The sequence below is a fragment of the Micrasema longulum genome, unplaced genomic scaffold (genome assembly GCF_059751315.1).
Source record: "Micrasema longulum isolate JH-2025_06_02 unplaced genomic scaffold, ASM5975131v1 h1tg000698l, whole genome shotgun sequence".
Taxonomy (NCBI): domain Eukaryota; kingdom Metazoa; phylum Arthropoda; class Insecta; order Trichoptera; family Brachycentridae; genus Micrasema; species Micrasema longulum.
The window spans coordinates 62,691-88,252 of NW_028277894.1; the positions used below are offsets into that span (position 1 = coordinate 62,691).

The window sequence follows — 25,562 nt, forward strand, 5'->3', positions numbered from 1 at the left end:
TTTAATGTGTATCTCATTTTCATACCAACGCCAACGGCACCGTCCTGGAAGACCGTCGATGGCGATCTTTCAGCTTTATTTGGCGGAACAAAGAGACGCGAAATTGACGTTGAAGAAAACGAAAGTACTGGCTTATGAAAGGATCGGTCTCTCGAATGCATCTGGCGGTGTCCACATGCTCCACTTAGGAGTTGAAAACGAAGAGAAAAATAGGAAAGTTTACAGCTTCACCTCTAGACGCGCCTGTACTCCGTCAATTTATTAATAGTCAACTATTCTTTATTATTATTGTATTGGATTGTTTATACAGCGTTTTATATAATTCCTCAAACGCGCTTTACGAAATTGATTGTATGCAACACTGAATTTTATTTTTACCTTAAATGTAAGTAAAACTTTATAGAAAAACAAATGATTATGTCATCAAACGCTTAAAATTTAATCAAATCAAAATTTTACAAAAGTATAAATAAACAAACACAACGTAACTGATTGATAAGGTAAGTGTACGATATAAGTTCGTATATCTACGGTCATATATCTACTGTAAGTAAGAACATGATTATTTTTCGTCAGCATCCCTCCTACTGTTAAAAGTCACCGCGCGCGCCCGACGCTTATTATTTATATAAACAAAAACCTACATTATTATAACTTTGCGTTAAAATGATCGAAAATACCGTATGTAAAATGTGTTGACACGTTTATTTTTAACGTTATACTGTACGTGAAATATTTGCGAATTATGAAGACCGACAAATTTAATTATCTTCGAATCGGAAGAACGTTTCCAGTCAGAAGTTTGTCAAAATGTTCTTTTACTTTTTGTGTCTCTTTTTGTTTCTTTTGAACCAATTTTCGGAAGTATGTGTAGCGAGGGATTTCTACCGAGAAACTCGATGATTGATTACCCACCGAGCTCAGCTGCTATTCCGATTCCTTACTCCACTTAGAAATTATCCAGCCCATATTATATAAGTTAAGTTATTCGATTTCAGCGCTGATAATGTCAGTATTATTGTAAATAAATACAGCTTTGTTCTTATACGTGAATATTTCATTTGCAAGAATGCTCGCTTCCTACATAAAGCTAACATCTCACTAGAAACAATAGCCAGTTCTTAGTTTGTAATGATTCTTTGGATATTTTTTTGCTGCATGTTTTTTAGATTTAATTTTTTTAGTTTTCAGATTAAAGCTTGATTTCGCTAAAGTAGCAATTTAGTTGGAGTATAAAAATTTTGATTATACGTTTTATGTATATTTTGATAAAGTGTTTGTATATTAGAACAGTTTTAAAAAAAAAAAATAGTCATCATTTTAATTATTTCATAAAGATAAATTCAAGTTTAATGGTTAGAAATAAGTATTTTTTTGCCATCCTAGGAGGCCGTCGATGACAATCTTTAGGCTTTCTTCGACGGAAGTACGAGACGCGGTATGAACATGGGAAGAGCTGGCGAAAGTGCTGGCTGGCACTCTGGCGTTAGGGTCTCTTGGAAGCTTCTGGTGATTTCCATATGCTTCACCTAGGAGAGGATGTGGAAAAAGAAAGAAAAAATTTGCCAAATGAAATGAACATGATCGACTGGCAAAAAGCAATCGAACCCAAGACTTAAACCATGGTTGATGAAAACGATAACCACTACATAACGGGACTTACCCCTACTCGATTACATTTTTCATTACAGTTTTGGTTCTATTTCATTCACATAACTGTGTTTTTCATTCTCTTGGACGCAGAATACTCGAACAAATGTTTGATCACTAATCATTTCACCAAGAAAAGTGAATAAAATAAAATAAAAAAATCTTGCAACATAACAACTACATATGTCAACAATGTTTTAAGTATGTCAAAATGTTTGTAGGCAGGCTGTATTTCTTCCCTAGGGAGTTATTTAGATGATTATTTGTTGCAACATAGAGGAAAACCTTTTTGAGAAGGGAATATAGAAGTCTAGGCATTAACAAGGTTTATGACCTGTCATTGGCTGGTTTATGTGTGTTCAAGCGGATAAATTGCACCCACATGATTAAGGTTTCAGCGCATTACTTCACAAAATTCAATAGTTGGAAGAGTTAAGGAAATGTGGATGTTTGAAAATGGGCAAAATTGTAAATGTGTCTAAAGTGGCCACTGAAACTAGCCAATGACAAGTTACAAGTCCTGTGAATGGCTGATACATCAAACGAAAAATTCTTCTTCGCAAGAATCACACATACTCGTATGTTTAAGAGTCTATAAAAATAATTGAAATAAGGCAAAAAGGTTCAATTTCTGTAATTTCAAGTGTGTGAATCAAACAAATTATGTGTGTACTTTTATTCGAACAGTACGTAAATTTAAAAAAAAAAACAGAAAACATCGTGAGTTTTTTATTTGCCTTTTTAGTGCGAACTCTTTTGTCCATTTTAACGAAAACCCTTTTTTTTCATGGTATTAGAAGCAAACGTAGAAAAATCCAGTAAAAACGGAAAATCAGTTATTGATGCCAAAATAATATAAACATAAATAAACTTATAATTAGAAATCAATCACTGATTTGAGTCTACTGAACACTATATTTTATTTTTACAAATATAAACATATGAAAATAAAAACTTCGTGACAATTGTTTCGCCGTTGACAATTCAGAACACATAAGATCCTTTAAAAATAAAAAACAAGCTTCTCAATTTGCCAATCACTTAATTGAAAATAATCATAAAATTCATATATCAAATAAACCAATTCCATTACACGTTGAAAGCAAAGGGCGTAAACTTAATATACTTGAACAATTGGAAATTAATAAATATCTAAATAATCCTAATTTTAAAATAATAAATGAACAAACCAACCTAATATCTTCACCACTTTAAACATATTTAAATAGACTGTTATTCATCACTTTGTTCCTTTTTGTACACGCTTATATGACGCGTCATTAACAGATGAATTATGTTACAATTGCATTTATATATGTTGATAAGAAATTCTTAAAAATAGAAATATTGTATAATAATACTAATGTTTATAATATAATACCAATATTTTAAGGATAATAATAATGTTCATATAAATTTCCTCATAATATTTCAATCATGTTTTAAAATTAAAATGAACCGCGTTATAATATTATTGATATTTTTCGACAACAATTATCTAAATTTACAAAACTATAAAGCTTCATGAATTATCTCAGAATACATACGTTTACGTCAATAAATACTTGCTATGTTATATTTTCCCCGAAATTAAAATATAAATACCTAAATTCCCCATTACCTATTAAACTCTTAGCCTCACCCTTAACCATTGGTTTTTCCCTCAATTACGATTTATGTACATGCTATAGTTCATAAGATTATTTTTATTTTCTACTTAAGTACCTTGAATTATATAACTATACAAGGACTTTAAATCCAAATAATCTTCACATTCGTTTGAAAATGCTCTAATAAGGCGAAACGCATTGTCACGAAGTTTTTATTTTTATATGTTTACATTTGTAAAAATAAAATAAAGTGTTCAGTAGACTCAAATCAGTGTTTGATTTCTAAAATCATAAGTTTAAATATGGAGTTCTACAAAATTAACACCAAATCAATCAATAAACATAAATACTTACCTACCTCAATTATTATTACTATCGCGTAATTCATCCATCAACCATCTACAAGTCTTCCAAAAACAAATTTCGATTTTCAAATTAGTTACCGAATTAAATAATAAAATTACTTTTAATTATGTATCAAATATTGCCCTGTATTATTGAATAACTTATCTGCATTGTATTTCTTGACATGTATACATTTTTATCATGTTTATTATTAATTTACATATTGTTTCGATTATTTTGTAAATTGTTTCGGTTATTTAAAAATGTTTTTGATTTATATATATAGGAGAGTCCCGACTCAACATGGAACTTTCTAACACGTCGGGACATAAAAAAAAAACTGCGCCATGATTAGATTGTGTATTGTGCGCATTGAATAAATTAACAAAGAAAAACTTGACACCGCAAACTTTCAGCATTGTCCATTCAAATTGAGAAGCGTATTATAAATCTCACAATTCTTTTTCCAAAGTTTTTCGCTTTTTTTATGTTAATGTAATTGTTTTTTTTTTTGTTACTTATACACTTATTGCAAAATGCAAAAGAATGTTATAAAAATATATGCGCTTTATTCAAAGGATCCAATAAAAAGGTCGAGTGTCGAGATGAGGATTACCTCTACACGAGAATATACACGAGTATATGGCAGGTCTCCCTTATGGCTGTACCCACCGAAGCCTAGGGGCGGGTTGTCTGTGGCGATGAGCAATTAGTCATTTATATGAAAATTTACTTTACTTTCGTAAAAAATCACTTCCAAATATTTTAGTTCTCAGAACCGGACAATAATTTTCTAGTTCCTGACAGCTTTCGACTATTATTCAATTAATTACGGTAGTAAAAATATTCCGAGGGACACCGAATAATAATTCTAAAGTGCTCTTTAATTTAATTAGCCGCCATCCTCACGACTCGTCCGAGAGTTTTGCATTACAGTTTTCCATTAACCTTTCGCTTATTATTAAACGCCCGGGGTTTCTGCGGTCGGTGAGGCAGAAGGAGTTTCAGTGATGCCTAAAATTATTACTAAATTTATTGCGCTTTATCATCATTAGGAAAATAATAAAATGTATTTGAAAAAACATTTTGTCAGGAACAAAACTTTGTAACTTTTTTTAAATGCAAGTATGATAAATGTGAAATACAATTTTGAAACATCGTACCTTAGATAAAAAACTAAACACAAAACCTGGTATATTTTAGTAATTGTTGAAATATATAAAACGTTCCAATTCTGTCTCGAGTTTACAAAAGCTTCCAAGATGACGCGAACGACATATTGGACATATAGTCTGCCGCGCTGACCGAGGAACAAAACTTAAACAGAACTCATGTTCATACTCCAATCGGGAAATTTCATAATCCAAGTTGAATGTTTTACTGAACTAGAAATAATCGATACTATCGGGAATATACTGTCGGTGTTGCTGCAGAATTACTAATAAAAGTATTCAAAAAGACGTTTGCTGAGTTACGTAAAGGGGATGATAAAACGTTACCTTGAAAGCTGAACCAAATGTTGACGAGGAAGGGATGTTCCAACTGCGTGAGGAGTTCTACTTCCCTGAGCACGTTTCTCATTGCATCTCTCTCGGCACAAGCGGCCTTGTTCATGTACTTCATGGCGAACATTTGTTTGCTATCTTTTTTTTGGACGATACATACCTGGAATTGTAAATCACAAGTGAAATATTTTCATAGAAAAAAATATAAATATTATCGGAGACCCCCGCGTCCGTGATGTAATGATAAAATTTTCTCAAACAGTGAGAGGTGCTCCAAGTTCTAATTTCAGTGAGATTCTGTGAATGTTATTGGGTTTTTCACAAATCAAATCATATTTGTAACAATCTCACTGGATGTTGCAAAAAACGTTCGCCAATATTTCTGAGAACTTTAGAATGTAATACCTAGCCGACAGCAGTCAGCAATAGCGACAGTTGTTAGATAATGCGACCCTCGTTTCTTATGTAATTAACCCTGCAAGCCTTGGTTGGTCGGCACTTCGGCCTCGGCTTATTAGGATCTCGAGCACCTAGAAATATCGACACTTTGGGCTTTACAATGATTTTTTTGTTGTTCCGAGTAACCTAGATAGAATAAAGAATAATCTCTCACTCAAAATAATGCTACCGAAATAACGCTACTTTTTACTGTTTTTTTACATTTCATTATTAATCTCTTAGGAGGCCTTTAATACGTTAAAGTAATAAACAAATGAGTTATAAAGTACAAAATATACAGAACATGAATTACATAGGATATATTTTAATAAGAAGATACAATTAAAATTTAAGTAAGAGTTTAATGTTTTTCATATTGTTATACGTAAAAAAAAAACAAGACTTAAATAGTAAAATAATAGAAAATTATAAGTTTTACTGTGTAGCTGTACAATTTGACATGTTGAATAGCTCTTACAATACCATCTGGAGATATGTTTTCAGTGAGTGGTATTACTTACATTATAATGTATACATTAAATAAACATATGTTATGTAGGTAGTCCTTTGCAACTATCACAATGTTGCTAGTTCTCCGGATCTGAGATTTTAACTCCTACACATGATGGTGGTACTTGCATGATAAGGGTTGAACAGAAGTTTGATAATGGGATCCTTTAAATACTGGAATAACAAGAACCCTCATGGACCGCTTACCGTTTTCTTAAATGCATTTTTTTCTCCTCTTAATATCGTCATTACTATAAAATAGTACGTCTCAACAGTGATGTTTTTTTTCTTCAAAAAAAATATTGTATTCTAATCAAAAATATTAAATTGAGTTCTCGTTTTTTTACAACATTTGTAAAAAGTCATCTATAACTTTTTCGTTTTGAAAAAATGAAAGCAAAAATAATCGGTCATTGTTTATTTTGTAAAATCACTTTTTATTATACTGCGTTGCGGTATAATATTCATCTTATCGCAATGAACGTGTATTTAATCATATAATAATTAGAATTAAGCGCCCTTGAGGTGAATGGCGTTATATTATTTCATCATCATCCCTTTTCCGCACCTAATGTTGCATAGAGCACTGGATTGGTACACCGATCGCAGCGTGTCTCGATCAATGTTGTTGTTGTTGAAAAATATTTTTGAGAAGAGAATATAATATTTAAATCGTCAATGATTACAAATTATTAGAATTGCGGGCGATTATGTTTTTATTTATTTTATACCAATACATAAATAACGATTTTTAATTCGAAGCTTGATTTAAGAAGTAAGATTTCAAAATCAAGTAAGAAATCAAAAGTATGAACGTTTAAATAAATTTATTCTATTCCATTAAAAAAAAAAACATTAAAAATACTGAAATTAAAAATTTAAATTACTTTAATACAATTGACTTCCAAAATCAGTTCGCATATTTTATATACAGTATAAGCAAAATATGTAAAATAACGCCTATTTTGACAGACTGGTTTTGAAAATAAGTAATTTGATAAAGCCATAGAATGAAACTTGGCCTAAACTTTAATACAAATAACCTTTTGAAATTAACTTTCAAGATTAATCAACAATATTTTGAGTTTTTCCAAATTTTAGTAAAAAAGGGTTGAATTCAACTCCCAGGGGAGCTGTTAATATCAACATATTACAACAGAAATGAAGAACCCTCTGCCGCTGAGGTGACAGTTTTGTTTTTATTCTGCTGAGAAGAAGTCTGAAAGACGTGCATTAATCATTCTGTTATTTTAAAAGTTATAAGTATGTTTTATTACATAAAGTTTTTTTTATAAATATATTATGTATGCTCAAACAGCTATTGATTAGAATCGGTCAAGTAAAAGTCATTGATTTAAAAATCCAAAATATTTATTGATATTTACGAGAAAAAAAAAATTGTACAACCATTTTAATTTAAAAAAAAAATATAATTCAATTAGAGATTGACATATAACACGATGTTGGTGTTCAATGGCGAATACAGAACATTTTACGAAACACAAGAGTAATGGCTATGATGAGTCGAAGTGACTGTTCTTTGACTGGAACTCAGTGACTGCGTTGTGAGAACATGGTTGGGCTAAATCTTTGGGCTGACTGTTGGGGCTGAATTGTTTGGCTGACTGACGTCACCACGCCCTGTGATTCCTTTTTTCTTCATGGTAGGAAAAAAGATAATTTCTTTTACACATATTTATAAAACATTACGTATGCGTTAATGCCAGCCATATCGATTAATCGATAAAATAATGCTTGTGGCTATCGTGATGTTTTGCGACTACACAAATAGATGGCACATTTTATATCGATTTCATCTACTCGTATACCACCTCCAGTTTGATTGAAATCTGCAATGGTTGTTGGTTTTCTGGTATTTCTGTCAGTGATGACGCTGTGATAAGAAGTTGAGAAGAGGTTCATTGCTTTGTTTTTTTTAGGAGCGAAAAACATCAACGTTAAATATTTCATAAAACCGTAGAGTGGACTTTGTAGCCGGTGATGTTTGGGAACAAAATCATTTTTGCCAAAGTAATTATTGCGAGTTAAAATTAAGGCTGTAGTCGGTAAGTTGGATCGTACGGTTTGCCGCCGAATGCGTAAAATATACCGCTTCAAGACAAAGCAATTAAAAAAAAAAAATCCTGTTACATTGTATGTTCGTCAATTTCTTACGTACTCTTCATACTTTATTTGACAAAATGAGAAAGATAGAGATATAATAGAGTTTTTGCGTGATTATTTTAATAGGTAAAATCTATAAATAGCACTCCTGACTAGTAGTACAATTATCTGTTGATTTCTGACTTCTGGGTCATTATACATATTTGTATTTTCGAAGTTGACAGTTAAAACTGTTGAGCTTTCATGAAAATGCACCATGTCGCTAAAGTGAATGCCAAAAAAATAATGCACTTCATAGTATTGTTTTCAAAAGAAAAAAAAAACAATAGTAAAAACATTTTTGAAAGTTTGACATTTTATAATATTTTTGCTTGAACTGATAACTTTTTAGAAATTTGCACTTGATCATGTATTTCGTAATAAAATTGGAAAAATATGGTAGATAAATTCTGAAAATTTAATAACATATAATGATAAAAGACTGAGCCAAGTAGCTAAAAAATATTTTTATAGGTTAAGTATGTATTTTGTGTATATTATTTTAGTTAACTTTATTTTCTAAGTTACTATTTAAGTTCAAAACCATGATAACTATCTTTTAAGATGAGCGTTATTATTATTATTATTATGGATAACTTATATAGCGCCATTTTCGTAACAAAATATCGCAAGGGCGCTTTACATAGTAATTCTTTTAAATTTGTAATTTAATTGAAATAATTTATTTTGTTGTCACATGCTACGGATTTATTCAAATGATTTAGAGAACAAGTGGGTTTTAAGTTTTTTTCCGAACCATCACTTCACTTTCACAGCCTCGCACCTCGCACCTCTCGCACCTCGAGCGTTGCGTTTAATCTACGTAAAATTAATAATTACCTTATTTCATTCTAGGTTTAATAGACAAAAAGTGCACTGTCAAAAAGATGTCCACATATTTTTACTATATATTATGCAGATATATGTTACATGAAAATTAAAGACAGTTTAAGGAGAGTCGTATTCTAGTTTGTTGGTTTTATAGATATATATTGAAAACAGAAAGGTTTGGTGCATATTTGCATATGTGTCTAAATATTTGTTCTAATGTACAACAAAATAAATCGTTTTCCATATTCACACAACTTATCGTCAACGCAAGAGATACATACGTATGAAATTATAATACTTCATTTTTAATACGTAGATTTCTGTCTTTATTATCTTAACGCTGTGTATAAAAAAGGAAGCAGTTCAAATTTTTTACTTGTAACTCCAGTGAAATTATAATTGATTATGTTACATTGACATGTCAAAACTTGTTTAAAAACTCATGAAGTTTACTTTAATTTGCTCTAATTTGTAACTATACACCGCCACTAACAAGTATTTAGACAAAAAAAACCGGTCACAGCAGATAATTAGAAAGTTTACGGAAACCTGGTTAAACCATTTGTTCTTCAAGCTAAGTAGCTGGTCCATCTAACTGCAGTCATTAAAATTCCTTCTCTCTCGTCCTTTGTCCAGGAGTCAGTTGAAACCTAAGCGTTATCGGGGGCACACGTTTTAGTTCTAGTCGTTTCTCTTGCTATTTTGTACTAGTGTAATTGAGTTTTTTTTTAAACCTTTTGAACTTGAAAGATTATTGAATGTTCTTAATTTAACACACGTTTTTTTCAATTTTCTGCAAATTTAGTGTACTAACAATCTACGTTTATGAAGTCCTATTTGGATATAAAGTTTATTTATAAAATTTTCAGAGATGGGTGTTTTTGTTCATATATCTAATCTTGTCCAGCTATATTTTGTTTTTAGAAATAAAATTCAGATTATTGACCGTTACATTATGAAATAAAATCTTCGGCTTACATCCGCCATTTTGTTTTTTTAAGACTCTTAAGTTAATGCGTTAAAAGGGTATATTTTTTCAATCAAGTCATTTTAACTATTTTTTCCTGCAGATTCTTCAAAAACTGTTAAAAAATTGACTTGAAATGAATTGTTTGACATTCTTAAAGGATCGAAAGGGAAATGGATGAAAAATTTTCTTCAATGAAAAAGAATTGAGTAAATATTACTAAATGTCCGGATGACGAAAAAAATGCTTTAAGTCGTACTTTGAGGGATTTTAAGTGCTAATTTAAGAAAATTGGCAGCCTCTTGAAAGCGAAAAAAGGGATATTTTTTTGCATATATTAAATATTGTGAAGAGAAGGAAGTATCATAAATAATTTTATTGGATTTATAAGATTTCCTGATACCAAGTTTATACTACAGAATAAGTATACCCTGTATAATTTATTTACACTCGGTTAAAAAAACGTTACTTTTTTCATTTCATTTATTTATTTTTAGTTACATTGAGAACATTACAGAGTATCCATTTAATTCTACTTACTTATAACGATCATACTATACCTACGAATAACTATACCTACTGAGATTCTTCCATCATTTATTTTTTAACTATGCATCATTTTAGCGTACATCTATGAACAGGCTGCGTGCGTGTATGCAGTTATTAACATGTTATTCGTATTAGTAACAAAACAAAACGAAACAAATTTTACAAATGTCAAGCGTCTTACGAAATCTAAATCTATCGAAATCAATGATGATATTTATTTATTAATATATATTTTGATAACTATTTTACCCTCGAAGTTTGTTCTAAGTATTATGGTACTTTTGAAAAATATTATTTAATGTAAATGAATACAATCAATTCTTAGACATTTACAAATTATAAACGTTAGCATTGACATCAGTCGTAAACACAATCAATTACATACCTAAATATGCAATTCATAAAAATGTTTAGGCAATGCGGCAAAAAAAAACGAGGATCATTGTTGAAATATCTTTTAAATCAATTTTATCTGAATGAATTGAAAATTTGATGATTATTTTTACACTCATAAACGATGTTTTACTTTAAAATCTCTGGAAAAATAGCATTTTATTATAAATTGTTTAAACTTAAGATTGATTTAACAAAATAAAAAATTGACTGATTACGGGTCGCGGGTTAATTCCAGCGCTTAACCACGTATAAGCGTAAAATAAGAAACCATGGTCGGTGTCATAGCTTTATACCGAGTATAGCATTATGCGAGGCTTAAGAATTTTTACTATACCATCCTTATTCTACCTCTATGACTGGGCATATTTTTATACTTGGTATATAAAGAGGGCTCTGCCTGTCTTTTATCAATTTTATAATAATGGATAACGCATTTGGCGCCATTGTCGTAATGTTATCCCTCAAGGATGCTTTACAAAGTAATCAGTCTTTATTATTAATATTTAAAACATTTACTTTGTGGTCAAATTTTTTACTAAATGTTGTTAAATATTTGTATATAACCTTCACAGGGATAGTTTTTTTGAATTCCCAAATTACCCAATCAATTATTTAAATCATGACTTAAACCTATTAAGCTCACCCCCTCCCTCCATCTCCTTTACCTTTTTTCAACTATTTTTAAAACAACATAGAATATTTTCATAATTTTATCAGTGCATGTTTGTCCTTATCAGAGCATGTGCTTATAAAAAGGAATGTCGTGTTGGTTTAATATTTTTGTGCAACAAGTATGGCAACAAGTAAGGTGTATAGTGGGTTTTGCATGTTGCTTAAATAAGTGTCCTGACAATGAGACGGTTACGTTTTGAAACCAGTAGACATAGGAAAGTCAATGAGTGGTTATATACAAATATTAAATAACTGTTTTTCCTCAAAGCAAATGCTGAAACAATAAATAATATAAGTAATCAGTCACTTCTTTATCTTTCGATCTTTATCAAGTGTCAGCTACAGCTGACTGTTAATATTTAAAAAAACAGATTCTTCGCTCTTCAATGTCAATCGTTTACAAACGGAACTTTTTGGGTAGATGTTGAATATATTGAATTTGAGTATGTAAATTTGGTGCGGTTTTTAATAGCATTATTTTGAGGGACAAATTCTTCTTTATCGCATTTAGATTACTCTGAGCAAAAAAAAAGAGAAGCCCAACTAAGTGATATTTCAAAGTGCCCAAGGCCGATAAACTGAAGCCCATAAGGTTGTCAAAAGAGGCTCGAAGGGCCGAATTTCCTAACATGAAACAGAAATGTCGGCTGCTGGTGTACACAAATTTAATATTTATGATTATAATTCAGAATCATCACTGGTCAGACTTTAAACCTTATTTTTATTTTGTTTTTAAATAATTGTCAACTGAATGTTTCCATAAAATAAATAATAAATACAGCTCTCTGGCTTGCGGAATCAATGTTTGAAATAAAAAATAACACCAATAAAGGTACAACGATTGTGTCTGCATTTACAAAACAAATATTTATTTGTGAAATTTGAAACCATTAACAACGCGTTATTCTTTGATAACAACATAAATAAGTTTTCATTTTACTTGTTTTACAATGTTATTTTGTAAAAACTTATAAATGAAAAGAAAAAAATATTTTTAATTCTATTTGAATATAATATTATTATTTTAAATGCATCTTTCGATTTTACCAAAATGCAGTGAGCATAAAAACCTTGAGCATAAAAAAAGTAAAGAATGAAATCAAGTTTAGCTCCTACCTTTCCAAAGCTGCCTTTTCCGATCGCTCTTAATATGTGAAAATGGTCGAAGTTTACTGAAATGAAAAAAATGCTGTTTTAAAGTAGTAGGTATATATCTTTAATTTGCTTAACAAAATAAATTTTGTATATTGATTGAAATAAAATGCTTTATAAATGCCATATTTCCGTTAAAAAATAAGAAAGATTTGTCAAAATGTATAATTTTCTATTTCTTTAATTTAATGACAATATGTTCCTCCAATATTCAAATAAAATATACAAACACAGAGACTTTACACGCAGTTAAAAAAAATATTTGCTATTAGTTCTGATGCGATAAATATAAACTTTCGTTATGCTAATTAAGGAGAGAATTTAATTAAAAAAATATTTTTAACCTTAATTTTTCAAAAAAAAAAATCATTAAAGGCAATATATATTTTTGTACAACTCACCATCTTTATTTCCAAACTGAAAATCAACCCTTCCAGATTGGTTGGCCCCCATGTTGCCAATATTAAAAGTTAATTCCCTTTTATGTCATGTTTATATTTTATTCCATCTCTTAACTCCAATTGTCCTCCTGTTCGGTATTTCGGTTGTCGTCTGAAAGAAAAAAAACGTTTTTTTTATTTTCTTAACTTTTACTCAGCGCCTTAAGTGTGTCCAAATCTTTAAAGACAAATGTTGGATTGAACCTTCGAAGGATTTGGACATACTCTAAACATTGTAAAAAAAAATATCTAAAAAGAAATCTCGATATTTACCTGTCATTTTTATTATTTTAATATAAGTTAAATGATTAATTAAAATAACATAAAATAAAGGATCTTATATTCTGACTTACATTAAAAAACAGGTTACTCATTTAAAAGCTACACCAAAGATGTATAACAAATGTTAGGTTGCCCTAAATATCTTTTAAAAAAGCAAATAACATCATTTGTAATATCTCCATAATTTCTTTAGTTCATAATACTTTTGTGCATTTCGTTACCATACGAATAGATACGACACTTAGGGCCGGTTGCATCAAAGTTGGTATAAATTTAGTTTAAAGTTAAATATTTAAACTTAGTTAAGGCTCAAAATCTGGTAACTGAAAAATTCCGTTGCATCAACATTATTTTAGTTAAGTTAAAGTTAAGAATGTTGCCACTGTAAAGGTTCAAGTTTAACCCTAAAAATTGTTGGGATTTTTGCGCAAGCACGTACTTGTATATTTACATGTAGCAATACACATGCCCCGCGACGCGTCTTCGGGCACAAACGTTTAAATTTTGTTCCAATTTTCAGTGTGTGCGAAAGGGCGAAGCAACACTGCGCATTCGGAGAAGAAAAGAACAAAAGGGACATCGTCTTTTTTGAACTAGATAAAAAATTAAAAGAGCAAAAGCTAAAACAAAATAAAGAACTTTTTACTCTAGCAATAGAGCAAAAAAAGGACATTTTTCGGGCAACTATGACAGCCTTAAATGCCCAGAGTTAGCTGAGCTCAATCTAGCTCTATTTAAAAATAAATAAACAGCATTTCAGTGATGATTTAGATTTATTTTACACCACGCCGCTGATGATCAAGTCCTTTGTTTTGAAAAATAAAATTCAAATAATTATTTGTTCTTCACTTTTTTGACATTCGAAATCTTGCGATAAAGTCGGACTCTTCCCACAAAAAATGGTCCGTTCGTGGTTTGAACAGTATTTTTTCCGATGATAAATTCGTCATCGGAAGACGAAAAATCAGATAAAATTGACATTTTGTGCAACTTTTCACCGATCGATCTATAGATTTCAACACTCAACGCTTTTATGACAGATGGCAGATCGCATTTAACTTTAAACGGTCCCCTGGCGGCCGGTCAAATAAAAGTAACTTTTTTGATAACTTTTTTTGATGCAACGCATTTTGACATAAAAGTAACTTTTATTTGATTTTAGCCCTGACTTTAACTTAACTTTTGTCGATGCAACCGGCCCTAACTGAGAGTTGTCAAGATTTTGAAAAACGTACTTAAAAATATAACTTTTTATATTTATCTACTTATGCAATAAATTGGATTATATTTATGAATTAAACTACATATCAGATCTATTTTTTACAGTTGCAGTGTAAACTATTCTTAAATATTGAAAATCCGTTAAAGGATGAAAGAACTGAAGGCAATTACCAACATACGAAAATTATAAAAAAAAAAAATATTGTTGATTACCGGTTTATGGAAAAAAAAATTTTGAAAAAATACTTTGTGCTAGAATTACTTGGTATTTGTTAAAATTTGAAAAAATATCTAAGCGCCAATATGGTTTTCTTCCACAAAGAAGTGCCGAAGATGCCCTCAATGCAGCAACTTCTTTTATTCAGAAGGAAAGAGATAACAAAAAAAATGAAATTCATAGCCAATGGGGAACCAAAGTCAAGCTTTTGTTTGCTGCAGAAAAAACAAATTGTATGCTCATCACGCGAAGAACAAACTTAGAAAAAACACCAATTCTTTATACGAACAATATTGCTATTGCAAATGTCACAAATTTTAAGGTTTTAGGCTTGGTTCTCGATGACCATTTAGCCTGGAATACACATCTGGATCACATTTGTAATAAGCTTAACAATATTTATAAACAACTAACACGAGCCGCCAGGGCTACTGGGGACTAAAGAGTGAGATTTTACAGATATTATATAAATATATACAATAACGCCAATTGCTGTTTACGGCGCAAGTGTATGAGGTGATTCAGTCACGAAAAAAAAGAACATTAAAAAGCTGAGCAGTGTACAAAGAATGATTGCCATACCGAACATGTAAAAAACGAAATTGCAATGACATGGATTAAAGCACACGATGGCAACATGGAAAGTGAGCAAGCGGATGAATTAGCGAAAAAAGCTTCCAAAATGAGAACTCTCCCTACCTATGACCATATTCCTATATCATACATAAAAAAAAATAGTGCAAGAAACATCATACGATACTTGGAACAAAAGATATTTATCAAGTGATACAGGCAAAATAACGAAATAGTTTTTCAAAAATAAAAAAGATGCCGAGATATTGGATACTTTTGGGCGGACTTACGAGCTAAATCAAATGCTTTCAGGTCATGGTGCCTTTCGAAAATATCTTTATAGATTTAAAAAAAGAGAAAACGATTGCTGCCCTTGAGATGGACTCAGCTCTCAGGACGTCCTCCATATATTACTAGATTGTCCTATATTTGACGCCGAGAGGTTAAACTGCACACAAATGTGCGCACAGTACAGCCAATTTTTTGAAAACCCAGAGGAAATAAAAAAAAAAATGAAGCTACTGCCGAAAAATACATTGACTTTCTAAAGGCCATAGTTACAAAAATGAAAACAACGAATGAAGGAATTGACTCAGACCCGTAAAAAATAACTATTGTGCAAAATATACATACCAGGAAAAAAAAGCTTTGTATGCATAAGCAAAGCAATGAAAAACGAGAACAAGAGGGAAAAAAAAATATTGTTGATTTAAAAAATAATAATGAATGATATATTAGGGCGCGCGCTTACACAAACCTTTTACTCTAATACAAATACACCATCTTTTAATATATACGCAATATGCTCGCTCCCAATAAATAATGTACCATAACTTAATGTGTATGATTATTATTTAGAAACTTTGCTGGTCTATCTCTCAACCCTATATTCATTATTTAATTTAACCATTGTTAACTGTATGTTTCTATAAACAAGTCATGAATAAACTATTTATAATATTAATAGTCTTAAAATGATTGATTGAGTCTGTCATGTACGGGCGCGTTCACACGTATCGCGCAAATTCAATCGGTCCGGTAAAATTAGGGTGGGTGACACATATTTATTATTTTCTTTTTTAGTTTCAATTAGTTTCTACTCGCGGGTGAAAATTTTGATAAAAGAAATCGAGTGGAGATTAGTTGACCTCATATTGTACTGATTCGTGTTTTTACCTGCCTATTGATAAATGAAATAATTTAAAAAATAATGTATAATGAATCCACCCAATGTTCAGTACTTTTAATCTATAATATTCAGCGTGTCAGCGGTAGCAGAAGACACACGTCGTTTTAAAAGGAATACACATGCGTTTTTAATTGTTTTGTAAGGCGCTGTATCTCTTTTGCGTCCGATTGCTGTCTCTCTCGCTGTCATATTAAACGTTTTCAAACGAATTTAGGTTAATTACTGGTGAAAATACATTAATGTACTTATATAAATATTAATTTGACTTTATACCGTATAGATATGATATATTGAAGTTTATGTTACTCTGTGTTAGTTTGTTTATGACGTAAAAATTGCTGAAATCAAATAATGTTTGCCATATAAAATGGGTTGATTTCTGTTGAATTTTGTTCAAGAGAGCGGTTTGGAGCTATAAAATAGTTTCAAATGTATCTTTCGAACTAAAAACACAATGAATCGCTGTTTAATTTTTATTTATAGGCTCTTTTGATAAGGATATTTAAGAAAAACACATTAAAAATACGGACTGTTAAAATAACTATGGGACTTCAATGTTTGTAGGAAAATATACGCCTTGATTCCTGTGCATTACATGTTTCGGGGACGATGTGTTTCAAGTGATATTTTTTTAACAACGAATGCAAAGAACTGAAGTTTTAATTCCCAGGAGGGTAATTGCCGAAAATTGTTTTATTTTTTAAGTACCAGCATCTACTGCTTTTTTAATAATTTTTATTCGCTTTAAAATAATTTTAAAGGCCAATTTTTCTCGATTTTGATCTTTTAAAACTCAATTGACAGCAAAAAAACATAACGAAATTACAGTCTAGAAAGCATGTAAATGAACGTCAGGGTATTAAGCTCCAAAATATTACTTAACTATCGGTGTTTTAGAACTAGCTTTTTCAGAAGTGGTATAACGGAGGACTTCAATGTTTTAAGCATAAATATTATTTAAATATATGAACAAAATGACATTCATAACTCAATTTCGTAAAAAATGTCTTCTAGCGTTTCAGCTTCAAGGTACGTATATATATTTGGGCGTTAAAAATATAACATAATAGGCGGCCTCCGTGGCTTAGTTGTTAAGACGCTTGACTCACAACCTAAAAGGTTTTGGGTTCGATTCCCGGTAAGAATACAAAAGTTCAAAATGTGATTTTTCTCAAGCATGACTATTTTGTGCTTCAAGTTTCTATTGTAATTGGGCCTTCTGGCCTGTTGTAGTGTGATAAAAAAACAGAGAGGCAAAAACAATAGCCTGCTGAGAAAACAGAAAAAAGGAAGTATTTGGTTTATTTATTTATTATCGGTAGACTTTACCCAAAATCAGTAGATTTTATGAGGGTCGGGTTGGCATCCTCCCGATTATTCGGTTTCTTGAGAAAAATCACATTTAGTTTTTGTGTTCTCACCAGGAATCGAACCCGGAACCTTCCACGCGTGAGTCAAGCGTCCTCACTACTACAATAAGGAGGCCGCCGGGATATTTATTATAGGTATATTATAACTGTATGGTTTTGGAAGCATCATTTTGAGTGACAGATTATTCTTTTTTTTTAAATAAATACTTGTGTTCGTATGATTTACCAAAACATTTTATTTATAAGAAAATGAGAATCAAGTTGTGGTTAAGCGAGGTGCAAAGTTAAGACTTCTAATCCCTGGGTCCGCGGCACTAGCCACAGGACCACACCCCGGTTCATTATTATATGTAGATTTTTCCCAACATCAAGAAATAAATTGTGTAACAGTTGGCAATAGCCAACTGTTGCCTTCTAGTCACAATCTTGTTAATGGTAAAAAAACAAAATGTATCTTTGATTTTTTAAATATTATTAATTTATTTACATGCAGAGAAATAATACAATGATCACACTCTCCTGAATGGCATGACTGCAGTTCATCAGTAGGTGCTTATCACTAAAATCCTTAATATATACATGTTATTATCTCCTTATTCTAAATTGTGTCAAAATCTTATTACTATGGAAAAAAATATATGTGCTATACGCCGGAAACGTGACATATAGAAAATAAATCAATATTGTAGGGATCGGGTTGTGGTCCTGTGGCTAGTGTCTCGGACTCGCAGATCATAGGTCCGCGGTTTGAACCCCACTCTACCACAACTTGATTTCCATTTTCTATAATAGCGAGCTATTTAGAACTCGTTGAATATGGACCTCAAAATATTTGGGTAAATCATTAGAATTTAGTTAATTTTATTCATGATTATTTTTCATTTAAACACTTTATATATATACACATACAGCCGACATACACACGCATGAGGCCTCTAAGCGATCTTCTTTTCTTCCTATATACCCGAACTCTTTAATTTGAGAAAATCAGTGGTATCTGAATATCATCATCATTCCCTTTCCGCACCTAAAGGTGCATAGGGCACTGAATTGGTACATAAATGGCAGCGTATCTTGGTCTTTGTTGTAACATGAAGGTAAGATGATCAGTTTTACGCTTTGGCTACCAGTCCAGGGACTATGAAATTTTCTGAGGTGAAAAAACAATTTTCAATAAATATTTCGTATCAACCATGCCGGGCATCAAACCCGAGACCTCTTGTATGGAAGGCAAACATGCTGACCATTGTACCTCGAGGCCGACTGACGATATGAATATAAAGTGTGTATAATATAATATTTTCATTTAAAACAAAACACTGACGTATATATTATTTTTTTAGAAATAGAAATTGACTACATATCTACACTATACTATGAAAAGAGGAGGAGGTAAAAAGGCGAAAGAAGTAGGAGAAAAATTAAAAATTTCAAATATTCAGGAAGTGACATATCAATCGTGATTTAAATGTGAATTAAGACGTGCGTTTTTGACATTAAGGAGTAGATAATTCCACACTCGATCAATTTTTTTCTGTGTAAGAAGAGGCAAAATTGAAGCGGTGAATGGATATTGAAAGGTTTCTCTCGTTAAAAGAATTAAAAGATAGCTCATGCTGTGATAGTGGTTGGAAGAGCTCTCTCAGATATACAGGTAAGGTGGGATTATTTAAAATATTATGAATAATAAGTGATAAAATGTTTCTTCTATGCCTGATAATGAGCCAGAGTCGTCTTATACGATATTCAGTTATGTTGTCAAATTGGCAAAGATTAAAGATAAAATGTATATTTCATGTCCATCTTCCTCGAAATTGAACCGTCAAACTCAAGTATGGTAGGCAAATAAGCCTACGACTACACTACTTAGTAGACATTTCTACACTTGATTAGTTTTTTCGAGATTTTTGCCATTGAGGCAAAAATGTTCGTACAAAAATCTGTTTCTTTATATTTCACCGACAAATTTGTATGTTTTACTCGCCCTGACTGACGGGATTGAATTTTATAGTTTAAAAACCTCACTTCCACAATTGAATTCATATGTATTTTACAAGGGAGAGAAATTCAAAGAAACGGTATTCCATTTTATCTGGTCTCATTCAATTTATTCTAATAATGCCGTTTTATTATTATTATTATGGATAACTTACAAAGCGCCATTTTCGTTATATAATACCTCAAGGGCGTTTTACATAGTGATTCACGTACTAATCTTTCTTCATCTATAACATACCCGCTTTCCCGTATTTCAAACATTAAATAGTTTTGTCTTTTTTTTTTATAAGCGTGTAGGATTTGATTGGTTGTAGGAGCATCTACGTGTATTTATTACATATACATTTATATATGCAAATAAGTTAAGTGCGAGACTAACGCAGATTAATAACTTAATTAAACTGACTGACTGGCTTGATTGGACTACATGTTGGAACTGAGTGACTGACTTGAGTCACATGCTGGAAATGATGAAACTTCGTCCTGTGGTTTTATTTTATAGGCCATGTTCTAGTGTTTTTCATATAAACATGGCAGAAATGAAGTTAATGTACTCCAGGATGTTGCTCTGGATATGTCATCGGATTTTGTTATTGAGTTAGTGGCCTGCATACAATACCGTTGATTTAGCAGAATACAATGAATTGCATTTTATTAAAAATGTTAACTTGCTTTTTGGGTGGTTGCTCTATACTTCGAGTAAAATCATTTGGCAAACCGGATATTTTATATGTATTTATTATTTTTTTATTGTTTTTTTAACAATATACATAAAAAATAAATAGAATGTACAAAAAAAACAAAGGATAATTACATGGCAATGAAATACATATTAACAGTAAAAATAGTAAACAAAAATCCCACTAACGAATGACCTATTCGTGGGTATACAACAAATGTTTATGAATTTTCGCTCCTATAATAAATAGACAGGTATAATATTTTTGTGTCATATATGAAAAAGAAAAGAAAATATTGTGTAAAAGATTATAATGTACTTTTTTTTTTATAGTAAATAAAAAAGGAAATAAAAAATATTTTTAAAAAAAAACGTAAAAGTATTACTTTTTAAAAAAAAAATTAAGATTCAACATTTTCTCGAAAAAAAGTACTTTCGTGGCAAGGTAACTTGTCTTCAATAGAAATTAGGATTTGTCTTGACCTTTACTTCAAAAACATAGAGAAATGAACATAAACATTCGATTATGGAAAAATTGATACGTTTCGTTTTCTATTGTCAATTTTTAGTGTAAAAAATCTTACGGCTATAAAATCAAATAAATGATTATTTTTTGAATGCTGTAAAAATAAATTTGAATTTTTCTGTTTTGCTTACCTACACTTAAATGATACATACTTAATTTCTGATTTATTTTAACGTTTTATAGATCGACCGCTAGATGGCAATAGTCAAAAGCGAAGAGCGGTTTTACGTGCGGTTTTTGGGAAAACTAAAATTCAAAATGTGATTTTTCTCAAACCTGACTATTTTGTGCTACAATTCACCACGCGAGTATTAGGTTTGTGGTTTAATTTAAAAAAAAAATAATAACAGAAAAAGTGGATTTAATCACATTTAATTTTTGTGTTCTCACTAGGAATCGAACCTGAAACCTTCCATGTGTGAGTCAAGTGTCAACCCTATCACCATAGAGATTTCCGGGATATTGAATCTTTTTTAAACTTTGTGGTTTTTGAAGCGTTATTCTGAGTGACAGATTATATTTTTTCATTTATTTTTTTGAATAAATATTTTTGTTTTAATGATTTGCCTAAACTTTTTATTTGTTAAACAATGAGAACCAAGTTGTGGTAGAGCGTGGTGCGATGCTCGGACCTCTGATCTCTGGGTCCGCGACACTAGCCACGGAACCACACCCCGGTTCATTATTATATTTAGATTGCTCCTAACAGCAAAAAAAACATTCTGAAGCTCAAAGGGTGAAATTTCACAGTGCCCGAGATTCGATTAATTCAAATGAGGCCCGCAGGGCTGGTTAAGTGAGGCCCGAAGAACCAAATTCCCTAGCATGTAACAGTCGGCGATAGCCAACTGTTGCCCACTAATAAATATAATTGTCATTAAAGTGTTTATAAAACCATTTAATAATATTTCGAGTTTTCTGCGAAATCCATACATTTTGTTATAAAATACTATTGCGAAAGGATGATGTATGACATCGCGCATATTGATGTTATATGTTAATATTGACAGTTCCCTTGGGAGTTGAATTCAATCCTTGTCTACAAACATTTGGACGGATTCAAAAAATGTTGATGCATTGTGATAATGTTGACAGCTTCCCGGGAGTTGAATCCAGCCCTTGTCTATAGAAGTTTGGACAAATTCAAAATATTGAAATCAATATGATTACGAAAAAGTTATTTAATAAATATGCTACCTGGGGGATCCGAGATACCCCCCCTAAGGGGGGCCTAAGCCCGGAAGGGTTAGAGCTGAAATCTTCTTTAAAACGTTTTCCATCTCTGTTAAAACACAAAGCACAAAGCACAACAAAAAACAATTAGATAAATATCTAATATCCGCAAAAAAAGTTAGGCTATTGAGCTTTCAAAATGTAAGTCATCAGAACCACAAAAAATATGCCAATATATAAAACTTTAACGCAACAAGTAAAGTTAGTGAGCGATCATAATGTATAATAACGGTGAAGAATCAGTCACTTTAAGTGAACATTTTATGGTTAAATTGTTTCCAGATTAATTACGTTTTTTTTTATTGTTATTATTATGTTAACGTTGTTAAATAGCTAATCTTAGGCATGTTTCACATTTTGTTAAATGTTTCCCTCGGCACGGGACACCCCAGTGAAGGAACATTATTCTGTATAAAAAAAGAATACAATCAATGTCAAAGTATAAATAAAGAAATAAACATATATATTCTATGAGTATACCAAAATTCTCGGGCTCGCGCTGTAATGGTCAGGGTTTCGGGTTCTAATTTTTTTTTTTCAAAATACGTTTTTAGATATAATGCAAATGCTTATTTACAAGGCTGGATTTCACTTTCTAGGGAAAAAATTTTGAAGATTGAATTCCAACGATAAATTCCAAAGACCATTCATTTTTATAATACTTTTTGATGGTATTTTTTACAAATACTTTGATTTTTTTCAATGTTTTAGACTTTATTGTTAAAATAAATAATAAATAGATGCTTACGTAAATTACATTGTGTTTTGGTTAGATGGATTGAAAAATTCAATCACGTTTCTGATCCTCCTTTTCCGCTTTCGAAGTAATAAAACGTCTATTGTTTTTCCTCAATAAACACGGCCATAAGGGCGGTTTTATCCGCTTTAGTCTTACATTTTTTTCACCGATTACGTTTAACTACAACAAGACCGAAACGGCACTAAATTTCAAAGGTGGTCTTATTTAAAGTTAAACTTTTACTTCTAAGCCTACGTTACATTTGATATTTGTTGTCCATATGAATGTTATTTTATTTTGATCAATAATATTGTAATTTGAATACAAGCCACAAATCAATTGTTATTTCTAAGAATCAAATCTTTCTGTGAATCATGCTTCCCTTTTTGAACAAGCAACTTTAACTCACGCAACGTCAACTAAGCAAAGTAACCCGAAGCGCAAAACAGTTAACTGAGGTGTAATTTCAAGGTCTGTTCCATACAATGTCATTTAATTGACACGAAGTGTAAAAGACAGTAACGATCCATTAATATACAATATTATAAATGTTTTAGAGGAAAAAAAAACAAGTTTGTTTTCAAAGTTACAAACTCTCAATTTAAAAATAACCGTGAAAGCACTCCCTCTAATTACCCTAAAACAGTTTGAAAGACAATGGGTCTTTCTCATACTCAAAAACGTTATTACTTTTAAAAAACCGGGTAAATTATTTTTTTTTTTTTCTTCCACGATATGAGTTGATCTTTAATCAGTTAACCGTACTGCTTTAATTTCCGCTTTCACTGTGAGTTTGGAAAATTATACAAAGGGCTTATGTCGAATATTGTCATTCTTCCTTATCACAATATTGCAATTACACGGACACTCGTCTGTTCACTTGTGTAATCTAGTTACAAAAAAATATTTCTATTTCTATATAAGTTTAATAACATTAATTTAAATTATATTGTTTTTGTGGATTCTTTAACTCTACCGATGCCATTCGTACTTACTTGCAACCAAAATATTAATTCCACAATCATGCCATTCCCATCGCTCATTTTAAAGTTCTTACATATTCAGTTTAATGAAGCCACAGTGAAAGGATTATTAGTACTACATTTGACAATTATACTAAAACGTACAAGTATAAAATGATAAAGGAGACACAACTTCGATTTGATGGGAAAGGAGAGTAAAAAAACAAAACCGTCGTGAATAAATCTTTACGATTTTCTTAACGCATTCCATGTGGCTGGTTCCAGAAAGCGATAGACGCCGCGCGACAAATTGTCCATTTCTGAAGGAAATGATTCGAAATAAAATGACGAATGATTTAGTAAGCTCTGTTGTTATGCCGAGACTGGATTTGCTGCAAAACTACGATATATCGCGTAATGTAGGAGACAGCTGCGAGATATTGCATAGATTTATGTGCTTTTAGGCATGTTGTCCGGATGTTTATTAAAATATATATATATATTTTTTTTTTTTTATTATATTGAAAACATATTATACATAATTATATACAATATTCCCAAGGAGTTTTTTTAAAAAAAAACTCATTTAGGGACATACAGATAATAATTTTTTTAGAGACGTTTTTAAATTTTAAACTATAATATTATTTAACAAAAGCAGAAAAATTAAAATTATGATATACTACAAATTAAAAAGGGTATGAAAAATACTTGAAAATAACAGAATAAACAGAATACTAGGCATGGAAATAAATTCAAAATAATGTTTACATTATGCAATCTGGGAAAGAAAATTGAAAAAGTTTAAAAATTACATGGATGTATATATACATACTGAACTAGTACAAAATAAAATCATTTTTTTTAATTAACAAAATATGCGCACACCCAATACAGGTTAATTTTTTTTATCAAAAACGTTGAAAAAATTGAAATTATGTATACAAGCCAAAAAAAGTATATAAAAAGAAAAAAACACAAATAACATTTAAATAGTATTAAAAATTACATATACAAGCAAAAACGGTGAAATATTAAAAGGTATATGTTCAAGATGCGCATTCTCTATAAACTAACATTATTTATTCAAAGTACTTCTGGAAAAAATAATTCTTCAATTCGCACGTCCTGTTTCTATATTTTGAAATAGGTAATTTAAATTTTTGTGGCAATTTATTAAATTCCTTGAAACCTATGTATTGTAAAGATCTAGTACCAAACTTCGTAGACTTCACAGATCCAATATATATATTGTTTTTTGATCGAGTACTGTACCGATGGATGTCTCCAATGAAAGCTGGCTTTATGTTACTGTGCATTGAGTCGAGAGTAGTATTAATGATAG

At 30.8% G+C, this 25,562-nt stretch overlaps 1 protein-coding gene across 4 annotated transcripts in view; it reads right to left on the reverse strand.

Moving 5' to 3' along the window:
• Window positions 1–25,562, reverse strand: part of LOC148279582 (serine/threonine-protein kinase 32A) — a 174,979-nt gene that overhangs the window by 41,387 nt on the left and 108,030 nt on the right. For all 4 annotated transcript variants that reach the window (XM_088229707.1, XM_088229705.1, XM_088229706.1 and 1 more), the window contains 3 exons: window positions 13,190–13,340; window positions 12,753–12,808; window positions 5,105–5,270 (listed from right to left, as the gene is read on the reverse strand). In XM_088229707.1, the coding sequence (XP_088085833.1) occupies window positions 5,105–5,270; window positions 12,753–12,808; window positions 13,190–13,241 (274 nt within the window). In that variant the 5' untranslated portion in view covers window positions 13,242–13,340. The remainder of the gene's footprint in view (window positions 1–5,104; window positions 5,271–12,752; window positions 12,809–13,189; window positions 13,341–25,562) is intronic.